The sequence below is a fragment of the Lampetra fluviatilis genome, chromosome 13, assembly GCF_964198595.1.
Source record: "Lampetra fluviatilis chromosome 13, kcLamFluv1.1, whole genome shotgun sequence".
Taxonomy (NCBI): Eukaryota; Metazoa; Chordata; class Hyperoartia; order Petromyzontiformes; family Petromyzontidae; genus Lampetra; species Lampetra fluviatilis.
The window spans coordinates 2327007-2341187 of record NC_136287.1 but is presented as its reverse complement, the minus strand read 5'-3'; the positions used below and the strand labels follow the sequence as shown (position 1 = coordinate 2341187).

Genomic DNA, 14181 nt, shown 5'->3' with positions numbered 1-14181 from the left:
GCGCGTGGGAAGCCCAGTCGGTGTATCCTCACTCGCCACGCCGGGGTCGGTCGCCCCCCGGGGAATTCCCCTTTCCTCCCACAGCCCAAACAGTGGCCACAAACTAATGGCAATCCGCGATCCTCGTGAAAAGGAGACTTGAGACTTCGTGATGATTTCCCAGATTAATGCAGTTCTTTGTATTTACACGTGTAATATTTTTTTCGTGTGCGTATGTTAAATGTTGACTTAAAGCTTTCGTGACTGCAGGAATTCATATTCTTTGGGTCTTTTGGTAAAGCCACGTAGATAGAAAAAAGTGATCAAAATAATAACAATATCACGACGTTTCGATCGCAACACAAGTAATCGTCTTCAGGTGAAAAAAGAGTTGCGATTGCTTGTGTTGCGATCGAAAGGTCGTGATATTGTTATTATTTTGATTTTTTTTTTTATATCTACGTGGCTTTACCGAAAGACGCAAAGAATATGTGTATATGTTGTCCACCTCTGCACGAGACACGGCAAAACAAACACAAATATGTCCCGTGAACAATCGCGACGTACTTTTTGTTTGCATTGCGCCCTGCACGGCGGCGAGTTCAGAAGCGAGTCATTCAAATCAATCATGACATCGGCAAAATCAGGACTTAGTTTCTGATGGGATCATTTGTTTCCAGAGACCCCTGAACATATCATTTCCAGAGCTCATTCCCCAACAGCTCCAGCTGACATTAAGCCCCTTATAATCATCATCGTGATCATCATCGTGATCATGGGGTGCCGCGGAGGCGAGATGGCTAACTCCCTCGCCTGATATCCAAGAGAACATGGGTTCGATCGCGACCATGGCACCTGCATATTTGTAGTTTGCGTGTCTCTCTCTCCCCGTGGTCGCGTGGATTTTTCTCCAGGTCTCCTGGTTTTTCCCTCCACATTTAGAATCGACAACACGCGTTTAGAGTATTTGTCTGCTATAAATGTCAACGTGATAAGCTACTTCGTTGAGCTATCATTTGTGGCCAGGTCGCTTTTGAAACGGAGCTATGTAGCTCAGTGGGCATTAGCTAGTTTGTTTTCGTTAGTCTGTGTCCAACATAAACAGAGCTCCTCCGGCCCGGCCGTTGGAACAGGGGAACAGCGGGCGAGCGAGCGAACAAGCAAGAGGCTCGCAATGGGAAGGGTTGCCAGTTTAACTCCCGCTTGAATCGAGGGGTTGACTTCATCCCATCTTGGCCCATCCATCATCCCGCCCTCTGGGGTGGGAGGTGGAAATCAATAAAAAAAATCCACATGATAAGCCACGCTCTCATTTGTGCGAGCCACGTCGCTTCTGAAAAAGAGCTATACAGCTCAGTGGGTCTTACCTAGCAAAATGAAATTTAAAAAAGTAGTGCAACAGTTTATTACAGCGATCATGAATCTGGCCGAGCGGTCACCCCTACAGCACCGTATGCTCAAAGAGCACCACTTGGGGCCCGTCCTCCTCGAACAGCCTCAGGAGCAGCGCGCGGTCCAGCTCCACGGTGCTGATGGGCATCGCGGGGGGCGCCGTCGGCGAACGAGGCCACGGCGGCGGCTCGGAGGGGCCGCACGAGGGTCGGTATCGCGGAGGCAGCGACCTCATCGAGCAGCGCGACGACTCCACGATGCCGCCGCCGCCGCCGCCGTCCCCGTCGCGCATCCTCAGCCGCCTCCAGAGCCGCGAGGCGGCCACGCCGGACGCGGCGCTGACGCAGAGCGACACGATGAGCAGACCGAGCACCGCGTTGAAGGCCGTGTCGACCTCGGCGGCGCGGCCGTCGCAAGAAGGCCCCGGACGAGGCGAGCGCCCCTCCGACTCCACCTGGGACCCCGTCGCCACCGACGACCCGGACGCGCCGTCAGGACTGCGCTTGGAGGCGTACGACGTCGGGACGCGGCCGCGTGGAAGTTTCCGTGCGAGCGCGCTGACGTTTCTCGAGCGAAGCTGCGGCGCCGCGCTGGCGTGGAGAAGGGACGAGGCGGGCGACTGCGATCGCGCCTCCACCTCCTCCACCTCCTCCACCTCCTCCACCTCCTCTTCGCCCTCGGACTTTTGTGATCCCCGGACGTGGCAGTGGCCCAGCGACTCGCGCGGGACTCTGTCCAGGCGCTGGCCCCGCAGCCGCTCGGGAAACCGGCAGCGGACGTCGACGTGGGCGACCGCCGCCGTCGCCACCCAGAGCCGGAGGGGCAGCGCGCCGCAGTCGCAGAGCAAGGGGTTGTCGCCGAGCTGGAGTCGGGCGAGCGACGCGGAGGAGACGAACGGCTCGGGGGAGACGCGGGACAGCTGATTCGATGCGAGCACGAGCACGCGCAAGGAGGCGGATGGGCCGGCGAGCAAGTCGTCGGTCAGCGCCGTCAGCGAGTTCCCATCGAGGTGGAGCTCCTCGAGTTTCACGAGGGGCCTGAGGACGTCGGCGCTGAGGGTCTTCAGGTGGTTCCTTCTCAGGTAAAGGCGCTCGGTGTTGCCCAGTCCGGCGAAGCCGTTCTCAGCTATCGCCAGCAACTGCATGTCGTCGAGGATGAGGTGCACGAGCTTGGCAAGTCCCTTGAAAGCGAAGGGATGTATCCGCGAGATGTGGTTGCCAGAAACGACCAGCCGGTTGAGGTTCTTGAGCCTCGCGAGGGCGCTCGACGGAATCTGTGTCAGGTTGTTGTTGGCCAGGGAGAGACTGCGGAGATCCGATCGTGTGGCGAAGGCCGCGTTCGAGATGCTCGCGATGGAATTGTCGTCGAGGCTTAGCGTCGACAGCCTTCCCACGCCCGCAAAGAGCCCATCCCTCACGCCCGCCAGCAGGTTGCTCTGCAGCTGCAGGTGACGCAGTGAAGTCAACTCCAGAAACACATCCCTGGGCAAAACGTCGATGAGGTTATCGTGCAGCCGCAGGTCCTGGAGCTTGGCCAGCCCGCCGAACGTGCCGACGTCCAGCCTGCGCAGGCCGTTGCCGCCGAGCGAGAGACGGCGCAGGCCACCGAGGCTGGAGAACGCCTTGGGCCGGAGGCGCGAGAGGCCGCAGTTGTCCAGCAGCAGCGCGGAGAGCCGGGGCAGTGCGCGCACGTCGGACGGCAGCACGCGCCGCAGCAGGCGGTTGCCGCTCAGCCGCAGCGCGGTGGTCGAGCGGGGCAAGTGCCTGGGGAAGGAGGCGAGGCCCACGTCCTGGCAGGAGACGAGGCCTCCGCGGCAGTGGTGGCATGGCGCGGGGCACGGCTGGGCGGTGGCGCCCCGGAGGATGGCGCAGAGGACCGGGAGGATGACGAGGTTGAGGAGGAGGCGCGTCGCGGCGAGAGGGGCCGACGGCGCCGAAGCGACTCTGCCCCGGAGGAAGGAGCTCGACGCGCTCATGGTGCGCTCCGGGTAAATATTCACGATCGGATTCGTGGGGCAATCACGCGAGAGTGGAATGCATCTTGAACGGACGTGTCGCCAGCAACGCGTGACGGTACCGAAATTGTAAATGTTGTGGGTTTTACTCTCCAACACACCGGTGTGACGAACGAGTAACTAATTGGCGTTTTGTTGACGAGACAGACCTTTGCTAACTGGCTGCGTCGTGTGGTGGCGGGTTAACGACACATTTCTATTTACGCGTTCTAACCGAACACAAAAAAAACGTTACTGTGGATAGGTATATACGTGCAACTTCTTTCGCACCGTACGTAGCCAAGCGCGCTAATCGGAGGCGCGAGGTGAATGGTGTTCTTCTCACCGTCGCGTTGAGCCTGTGGGTGCCTCTTCGTCGTCTGTCGGCAAGCGATGCGTCGAGTGGTGTCCAGTTCGCTCACTACATCGGGAGCCTTCTTCACTCCTCCTCCAACGGAACGCACGCGACCAGTCAATAATGGTGATGATGATGATGATATTCACAAACGCATTGCGTGTTCTAGGAAATGCAGAACCCAAGCGACAAGGTTCGCGCGTCCATGAGCTGCAGCGAGGCGCGCTTATTGTGGGAAAAACCTTGGGTGAAGAGAAAATAATAATAACGTTTTACGAGCAGCATCCTGCGGGATTTCCTCCGCTAAAGGGAAGCTCTGACGCTCGTCCGAAGTGAAATGTCGAGGTCCTCTTGCATTATGGGTAAAACATCATCCCCCAGACCCCCCTGCCTCCCCCCCCCACACGCGTTCCATCTTCAGTGACCGCGCCACGGACCCCCTTGCCTGGGACGGGGTCACAAAGCCTCCTCGCACAGGGCGCGTCGTTGTTGTGTTTTTTATCCTAACGCAATGTGGATTTACACAGCAAGCGTCGTGAGAAGAAGAGCCGTTTATGTTTCGAATTCGGTGGAAAAAATATTATCTAGATTTCAAAATCCGCAATGCGTATGGTGAATATGAGACGGTGGGTGCCTAATAAAGAACTGTCATGAAGACAGAGTCCTTGAAGAGACGCATGCGGCTCCGCAGCCACAGCTTGACGACCCCTAACCTTGGTGCACTGAACTTCCATGGTGAACTGGACTTCCATGGTAAACTGGACTTGTGAACTGGACTTCCATGGTGAACTGGACTTGTGAACTGGACTTCCATAATAAACTGGACTTCCATGGTAAACTGGACTTCCATGGTGAACTGAACTTCCATGAACTTCCATGGTAAACTGGACTTGTGAACTGGACTTCCATGGTGAACTGGACTTCCATGGTGAACTGGACTTCCATGGTAAACTGGACTTCCATGGTAAACTGGACTTCCATGTTGAACAGAACTTATATGGCCAGGGGTCGGCAACCGAAATTAACAAGAGCCATTTTTGTTTTGTTTCGAATTTCAAGAGCCGCACTCCATTCCTTAAAGAGCCGCGTGCGCCTCCCGTGCCGCAGCTTGCCGATCTCCCTGCTCCCGAAGCTGTCCAGAACCAGTGGTAGTGTTCACGCTGCAGAGGGACGGAGGCGGTCAGTCATAGCCAGACGATAACAAAAGGACGGCCTGGAGTCTGAACTTGAACATGGCCGGTCGTTTTTGTGTGTGTGTGGTTGTTGTATTTGGGAGAGGAAGGCCATAACTTCGTCGAAGGTTCAAACGCTTGGGTTAGGTGCACTTTGAGGCCACGTGAAATGTATGTTGATGCGTGGTTGAACTTCTTTCGCACCGTACGTAGCCAACGGTGGTGCCAACAGGTTTTTGAAACATCAAAGAGCTATTGGCAGGATATCTACAGGCCCATGTGTTGTGGGTTAACTGTGCGTCATACAAAGATCCACCGTATAGCCTTCAGCATACTGTTGGGGCAAGTGTTGTTATCAAGCGCACACACACACAGTAGTATGTGAAATCACAATGGGTTTTTCTTCGCTGAAGGGGAAGGAAAGGTGGTGGTGGCTGGGGAGCAAGAGAGGCTGGCTATGGGGGTGGTTTAGTAAATAAATACAAAGGACCTTGAAATTTCTGTTCAAATCGAAGGGAAGGAAGTCTGCCTTCCTGCGGCGAGGCTTGGCTGCTTAACACAATGACACCCACACGCATTTCGTTTAGTTGCTGTACCGTGTGACAAACGTTAGCTTAAAAAAAAACTACGAATGCAGGTCCTTTCTCAACCCACTGCTGGATGAATGCAATTGCCGCCGTGCCTTGTGGCTTTTATTGGGTCAACTTGAGCAGACTTCACCACAACGCTCGATTGCGGGTCAATGAAGGGACAACCGGGACCGGTTTCATGCCACCTTTGTCTCGCCTGTGTCGATATTTATACCTGGAGCGCCACGGTAGCGAGATGTTAACTACCTCGCCTGGTATGCAGGAGGTCGTGGGTTCCATCACGACCCCGACGCCTGCTGTATATTTGGAGTTTGCGGTGTCGCTTTCTTCCCGTGGTCGCTTGGATTTTTTCTCCAGGTCCTTCGCTGTTTCCCTCCACATTTAGAATCAAGATCACGTGTTTAGAGTATTTGGCGGCTTTAAACACTCACATGGTAAGCCGCTTCGTTGAGCTATCATTGGTGATAGCCAGGTCGCTTAAAAAAAAAAGAAGCTACATAGCTCAGTGGGCCTTACCGGGTAAAATCCGAATCCAGGGTGTTGACATCAACTTGCTGGGGCCATTCTTGGACACAGTGGCAATGCGCGCTCGCTAGCTGCAACAATCCAAAGGTAGAAATGTCCTCATCTGACAACACGACCACGATTCCTCTCTTGAGTGCACATCTGGAATATAACTGAGAATATAAGACAACAACAACAAAACACTACATGACAAACGGATGTTGACATCGTCAAGGGATCAACATTCAATACCATCCGAGTTCGGTTCCCGTTCACGGACAACACCGGTGAGGATTATATGAATCGGTCCAGGGCCTCCCCTAGGTCGACTCAGCCACAAATGAGAAACTGGTGCGGTGTGTAAAAATCATTGTCACTGGGGAGATAAAGGCAGTCGGGCGTAATTCTGGTCATCCTGTACCGTGCCGGCCTTCATAGGTGCTCGCTAACAGCACTTGCCTCAACCGTCTACCTTTGCCTTTGTTTGTATGTATGTTGAATTTTTTTCGCACCGTACGTAGCCAACCGCGGTGCTAATCGGAAGGTGCCGGCGAAGGACAAGAAACCGAACACAAAAGGCAGTTCTCAAGAAATGAGTTTTACGTAACTCTCTTCTTGAGAGAGGATGGAGACGATGACGCGCTTTGTGATAACAACCTCAACGAGTGCGGGGACCAATCTCGCCCCCTCCCTTCTTATCTCCACCCACCCCCCACCCTTCTCCCCCTTTCCCCCCCCCCGGCCCCATCTTCCATTCAGGCGACTCGAGACACATCGCAAACGAGACGCGCCCATTACCGCCACAATCAGCGCAAAGCGAATTCCTTGCGAAGGAACGCGAAGGGGGTTTGAATGGCGGTGGCGTGGCGGGGTGGGTAGGTAGGGAGTCGGCACGTGCACGCACGCGCGCGCCCGAGCGAGCGCGCGCGCGTGCACGTGTGTGTTCGTGGAGTGGTGGCGCTGCGGTGAGCGCACCTCGCTATGAAACCAGTCAGCAGCGACCCGAGTTCAACTCCCGCTCACGACCGACGATGGTGAGACGGTCCTGGGCCCTCACCTGTCTCTCCCCCGATGTGTGTGTGAATGTGTGTGTGAATGTGTATGTGAATGTGTGTGTGTGAATGTGTGTGTGTGAACGTGTGTGTGTGAATGTGTGTGTGTGAATGTGCGTGCAAAAACAACCCCCTACCTCCTCGTGGTGCCGGACGCCAACGCTGTGGTGGGCAGTGTCATGGGGGAGTGCTAATTTAGATGTTTGGCCTTTCCCTTCATGGCGTTTGTAACCACCAAAGCGGTGAAATGGGGGCTCTGGACTGGTGCGAGGGGCTGGTAACCCCTCCACCTTCAATTAATTACCACAAAACCACGTCTAAAATATCTAATTAAAATGCTTGTGCCGGAAGCCCCGGGGGGACAGGCGTCTATGATGTCTCCTGGCCAAACTCCATTTGATGGAGCCAGGAGATTGAATCTTTACCCTCCGGGCTCCTCCAGAAACAACAAAAAACCACTTAGGGTGGCCACGTGAAATGTTCGAACACTCACTGCGGAGCAGAGGCTGCCACTCATCTGTTGGGAGCTGGACCAGTACCACCTGGATCTCTGTGGTATTCAGGAGGTCCGGGGGACCAGTTCTGGCTCCTGCCACCATGAAGGGTGGACAGTCCTCTACGCGGGGCAGGAGACTGCCAAACAACGGGGAGTGGCTCTTCTTCTGAACAAAATAATGAAGGGGGCGTGGGAGCGTGGTGGTGTGATGTGGGAAGCAGTAAGCCCCAGACTACTTTGGGCTCGCCTTCCCATCAACTGGAGACGAGGATGGTCGTGGTTACTTATGCCCCCACCGAAGACGAACATCCGTGGAGGGATGCAGGCAAGGCCGATGAGTCAGATGGCTTCTATGACCTCCTGTCACAGGTGCTAGCTAAAGTGGCCCCACGGGATAGAGTCATCCTGTTGGGCGACTTCAATGCCCGAGTTGGTCATGATGCTGGCATCTGGTCTGGAGTGATTGGAAGGCATGGGCCAGATCAGCTCAATAACAACGGTAGGAGGCTGCTAGATTTGTGTGCAGCCCATGGGCTTGTAATTACCAATACGCTGTTCCGGCATCGGCGCATCCACACAACATCATGGATGCATGCCAGGTCCAAGCAAGAACATCTGCTGAACTACGTAGTGATGGAACAGCGGATGTGGGTCCATGTCCTTGACACCAGGACCTACCGTGGAGCTGATCTGCCCACTGACCATCGACTTGTCATCTGTAAGATGCAACTGCCATTCTTCCACTCCGGTGGTGGGTGTACACCCAGGACCCAATTCAAACCCAAGGTGGCCTGGTCTCAGATAGCTGATGAAAGTTGCAAGCGAGAATTTAATCGGCTAGGGTTGGCACTCCTCCAGATGTCGAGGGGAAATGGGCGAGGTTTAAGACTGTGGACCATGCAGCTGCAATGGCTGCTATGGGTACATGGTACAGACCTCCCCAGATACCCTGGCTGATAGAGGAGATGTTCAGGCTGGCTGAGAAAAAGTGAGAGGCCCACTCTCATCGTCTACAGCATCCCACTTCAGAGAATGAGGAGGCTTATCGCAGCCTTCACTCGGAGGTTTGGAGAGCAGTGAAGCGCTGCAAGGATGGGTGGTGGTCGCGGGTTGCTGAGGAGATGGAGTCTGCCTCAATGGCCCGCGATCATAAATCGCTATTTAACTACATCAAAAAAGTAACCTGCAGCGCCACACCTATTGCCATTATTAGGGAAAAACAGTGACCCAATCTCTGACCCCCAGGAACAGGTTTGCAGATTTGCTGAGCATTTATGCGAAGTCCTGGGGGAAGGGGAATCCCTTGGCATGGAAAACATCGTGGGACAAAGTGAGGATGACCCTGCTGAGGATGGGGTGTCTCAAATATTGGAAGAAGAAGTCACCCCCTGTGAGTGGCTGGCTGAGGTGCCATCTGTTGAGGAAGTACTCAAGGTGATCCAGAGCCTGAGACCAGAAAAGGCACCGGGCAGAGATGATCCGCAGGATTGGAAGGATGCCCTGGTAGTTCCACTCTTTAAGAAGGGGGACCGCACAGACTGTAACAACTACAGGCGCATCTCACTCCTCAGTGTGCCGGGAAAGATCCTGGTGAGGATTATTCATCATCGCCTTGTCAGGCAGGCTGAGGAAAGGCTTGCGGAGCCCCAATGTGATTTCAGGAAAGGGCGATCCTGCACAGATGCCATATTTTATGTCCGTCTGCTACAGCAGAGGTGTAGGGAATTCCAACGAGACCTACATCTCTGCTTTATTTAACTGGTCAAGGCCTATGATACCATCAGTAGGCCAGGGCTTTGGGTTGTTCTTCGTGCTTTCGGAGTCCCTCACGATCATTAAGGACTTTCATGATGGTGAGCGGGCCCGGGTGAAACTATGTGGCCGGGAGTCGGAGCCATTCCCTGTTCACCTTGGGGTGCAACAGGAATGGCCTCTGGCTCGCACATTATTTAACATCTTTTCGACCACGTAGTTCGTGATGCCTTCAATAGCTATACTAGAGGAATTTCCATCTGGTACAGATACAATGGGAGGCTGATCGATGCCCGGGTGCGGTAAAGGGATGGCTCCCTATTGCTCAACCATGTTATGTATGCCGATGATCTGGTAATTGCTGCTCATTCAGAGGAGGAGTCGGAGGCGCTGCTGCTGAACCTGGAGCTTGCCACTAAAAGGTGGGGACTTACCATCAGCCCCACCAAAACTAAGCACCTGCCTGGGTATTTTGTATCATCGAACACTCCACACACACAACTCCCAATTGGTGATAGGGCAGTTTTTGAGAGAGTGGAGAGTTTCCCATACCTGGGCAGTGTGCTCATGACCAGCTCCGGTTGGACAGCAGAAGTCTCACTCCAAATCAGTCGAGCGGCATTATCTTTTCATCGGTTGTGTAACGCTGTGTGGAAGCTACCTGGTCTGTCACTCCGCACGAAGCTTCAGGTCTTCGCGGTCACAGTCATCCCCTCCTTTCTCTACGCTTGCGAAACGTGGACCCCCCCCCCCCTAATGGAACATCTTCGCCGGTTAGAAACATTTAGGCTGGCCTGCCTACGATCCATCTTGGGTTTAACCAGGCTGGATTGTGTAAGGAGCTCACATATCCATGAAAGATGTGCACAAAGTCCCATCAGTGAGCTCCTCCGGCAGGCAAGGCTGTGTTGGCTGGGTCATGTAGCCCGCATGCCCAGCCACTGCATGCCTGAACAGTTTTTGTTCGGCCAAATCAAGGGGGCTAAACGGGCGCGACACGGGCTAGAGAAGAGATGGAGTGATGTGGTACAGGAAGATGTGGAGCTGAGTGGACTTGCCAATGACTGGTACCAGCTGTGTCAAGATCGCCTCTGTGGAGGAGGATCGTGAAGGACGCTACTGGGCAGTTGGAAGCAGTCGCCCTCCAACAACAATGGGAGGAGGGGGGGTGGAGCGACGCTCACAACAACGAGCGGCTGCCGTGTGGCTAAAGCACAGCAATTTGGCACAGTAGGGGGCACAGGTGGTGCATCAGCCAGTCATCTCAATCAGTCGACCCGTGGCACCTGGGTCTGTCCCGTGACCTCCTGCCAGCGGGCGTTCGACACTTGACGTGGCCTCAACGTGCACATAGCCTGGCACAAGCGTCGTGGTAACGTCACCGCCACTTAGTGACGAATGGCGGTTGTTGTTGATTGTATGTGGGTGTGTATGTGTGTGTTGCACTTCTTTCGCACCGTACGTAGCCCAACTGTGGTAATCGGAGGTGCGTGGGAAGGAAAGCAAACTAAGCACAAAAAAGTTGTTTTCTAAAGAAATTGGCTTTTAATTGAGATTTAAAAGTGCATCGCTCCAGTAGCTTCCGAATACGGGAATGAAGAGCTTTCCAGACGGCCGCAAGCGCACCTGAAAGCGCGCGATACAGTGTACGTCTTTCAATATAGAGAAACATAGATGGCCTGAATACTCTACCTTCGGTACGCGCGTGCGTGTATCCATGCGCCTATATTCACTCCTGTAACAAAGGCAGTAATTGCACAGGTTCGAATCCCAACTAGGGCACCTTTCTGTGTAGGCCTTTGTATGTTCTCCCATGCTCCATGGTTGTTTGTCCAGAGCTGTTTTCCTTCTATCGCAAAACAAACACATTAGACAGACATGAACCAGACATCCCAATGCTGAGAAGTGTCCTGCAAATGACTCAAAGGGGATTACACAGGTAGCAGCAGCAGCAGCAGCAGCATCGCACCTCTCGACTGCGAAAAATTGGCAGGACCCCTCTTGATAAAAGAGTCTTGAGACTCGGTGAGGCTTTCCTGGGTAAACATACGGAATAATAATAATCATGTAATTCACAATTATGAATGCAGTCTGCAATTGCAATTGAATTCCAATAGCCATCATCCCACAGACCATCACAATCATCCCCCCCACTCAACCCTGCAATTGTCCAATTCTTACAATCAATCTTCCCCCTGTGCATGAATACACATATAAAGGCGTTATCTTTATTTTACCAGGTAAGGCCCACAGAGATATGTAGCTCTTATTCAGAAGCGACCTGGCCACAAATGATAGCTCAAGAAGTGTCTTATCACGTGGAAATGTATAGCAGCCAAATACTCTAAACGCGTGGTGATGTTGATTCTAAACGTGGAGGGGAAAACCGGAGGACGCGGAGAAAAATCCACGCGACCACGGGCAGAGAAAAAGACGCAAACTCTAAATCTACAGGCATCCGAGTAATTTACTTCTCCGGGACCGCTTCAGATCATCGCCACTGGTGTTGGCCGTGAGCGGGAATCGAGCTCGGGTCGCTGGGTCTGTAGCGCACCACGCTAACCGCTACACCGCCGCTGCCCACAGAGTGGTCAAACACCTCCCACCATGACCAACAAAGCAGTGGGTTGACACAGAGCATTAGATTATTATTGCTATTAAATCATAAGCCTTGCCATAATTACGTATTATTGTTATTTAGTCACGCGTGGGACAGCTCGAGACGCCGATGAGTGTAGCTACCAGAGAGGAGACTCCAAATATACAACAGATGTTAAGGTTGGGATCGAACCCACAACCTCCAGCACACCAGGCGAGGGAGTTAACATCGCGCCAAGGCGGTGCCCTGATGAGCTGATTTCATCGCTCCATCTCCACAGTCGTCACCCTCCCCCGGATGTATTATAACCCAAACAACACCAAAAGCCCACACACACACACAGACAAACACACACACGTAAACATAAAAACACAACACTAATGAATGATTTCATTCGGAATGAGTCATTAATTGGCCAATAGCACCTTCATATATAGAGGACCGCAGAGCGTGGGCAATTACAAGAGTTGGTTTTGATACTGGCAAGAGAGGGCCCATGATGTAGCTTGCGCAATTGTTGGCACCGGCTCACCGTGTGGCTGCTGCCGTTCCGCTCGTGTGTGTGGTCCACCCCCGCGACTCTCACTCGTCCTCTCCCGCCGAGAGCGAGCGAACGCTGTGCGGCGTGTTACAAGTTGAATATTTTTATTTGTACGATTACCTCCATTCAATGACGTGAGTGGCATCATGAGGCCGCCAGAGGCCAGGAAGGAAGAATCCTCAATGACTCTCACGCGCCACGGAGGAACGCCCCAGGCACGAAGTAGTGGAGTGGTGGTGGTGGTGGTGGTGGCGGGGTGGTTGTTGTGATGATGGTTCTGGTTGCGGGGTGGTAGTGGCGGGGTGGTGATGGTGGTGGCGGGGTGATGGTGGTGTGGTTGTGGTGGCTGTGTGGTGGTGGCATTGGTGGTGGTGGCGGGATGGTGGTGGTGGCTGAGTGGTGGTGGCATTGGTGGCGGTGGCGAGATGGTGGTGGCAGGGTGGCATTGGTGGTGGCTGGGTGGTGGCGGTGGTGGTGGTGGTAGTGGCGGGGTGGCATTGGTGGTGGTTGGGTGGTGGTGGTAGTGGCCACACCCGGCTCCATCAGACGCGCTCCTCTCCCAATCGAAGCACATTTGTCTAAGTTATCACCACGTAGCTTGGACATTAAGCTCCCAAATCACGGCGCAGTTGCATTAACCACATCAGAAGTTGTTTCTTGTCACCCGAAATTCATTGCAACTGTTGCATCACGAGTTGTGGTAAATCAACGGCTAGCGACGTGGCCGGCCGGGTGGGTTGGGGTCAACCACGAACAACCCCGATTCAAACCCAGGTCTTCGCGGGGCTGTGGCTCCAATTCGCCTCCTGGGCCACCCAAGGACCACAGCCTCCGTCTCAGATCGCTCTCATTTTGACCGCGAGATGTCCAGGAGACGAGAAGGGCCAACGTCGGATTCTGCTAGCCACGACGGGAGGGCTTCGGGAGACGATTCGCGTCGTGTGATATCCCTCTGTTGAAGGAGCGCAGACTACAGGGATATGTTTATGAACGTCGGCTCCCTCCGAAATTCTTAATAACAACGTTCACGATCACCCCAAGACACGCGTCTCGTTCGGATTCTGTGTATGGCCGATCAAATAAATCCACCCGCAGCGCTGTCAACGCTCGCCCAACCAAAGCGGTCCCCGGCGCAACATAATGCAAGTCGACCAATGACTTTCAGCCCTACCTGGGATGCCAAAGAATTGCCGGGTCAAAAATCCCACTCTCCACCGCGGAGTGCGCGGTGTATCAGCGCTCGTGGATTTCATCATCGCAGTGGCGGCGGTGGAGGAAGAGAAGGAGGCGATGATGATGATGATGATATTCTCCCAACCTTCAACGTTTTTATTTGGCCTCCAAGGGCAGCAAAGTGAAAGCGCATTAGCCTCGGGAGAAAGTGCGTGCCAATCACAATGCGGTCTGGTTAGAGGCGAGGAGGTGGGGGGGGAGAGGCAGCAACGCGGGCTTGAGCGCACATCGCAAGAGTCGCTACAGCTGACGCTTCTGCTGGGACTGCTGCGGCTACTGCCGCTGCTTGAATCGATCCCCCCCCCCCCACCCCTTAGCTCGCTGCGTAGGCAGCCTCTGGAATAAACGAGGTGCAATCAAAGGGGTCGTGAACTGGGTAAATTGGCTCCCGGTCCGGTGCGTTATTACGGGGTGGGGGGGGGCTGGCGCTGTGCCATGCGGCGCCGAGGCGCTCGCTAATTACGACTCGGCCTGGTAGCCCGGCTCAGCGAGGCGAGACGCCCACTCCGGCCCAGAGAGCCCC

At 54.3% G+C, this 14181-nt stretch overlaps 1 protein-coding gene across 1 annotated transcript; it reads right to left on the bottom strand.

Moving 5' to 3' along the window:
- Positions 1-461: 461 nt before the first annotated feature.
- LRRC70 (leucine rich repeat containing 70) lies at positions 462-3906 on the bottom strand. Its single transcript, XM_078862008.1, has one exon. It carries the CDS (start codon positions 3344-3346, stop codon positions 1421-1423), a length of 1926 nt encoding a protein of 641 aa, XP_078718134.1. The 5' UTR covers positions 3347-3906; the 3' UTR covers positions 462-1420.
- Between the last annotated feature and the right edge of the window lie 10275 nt (positions 3907-14181).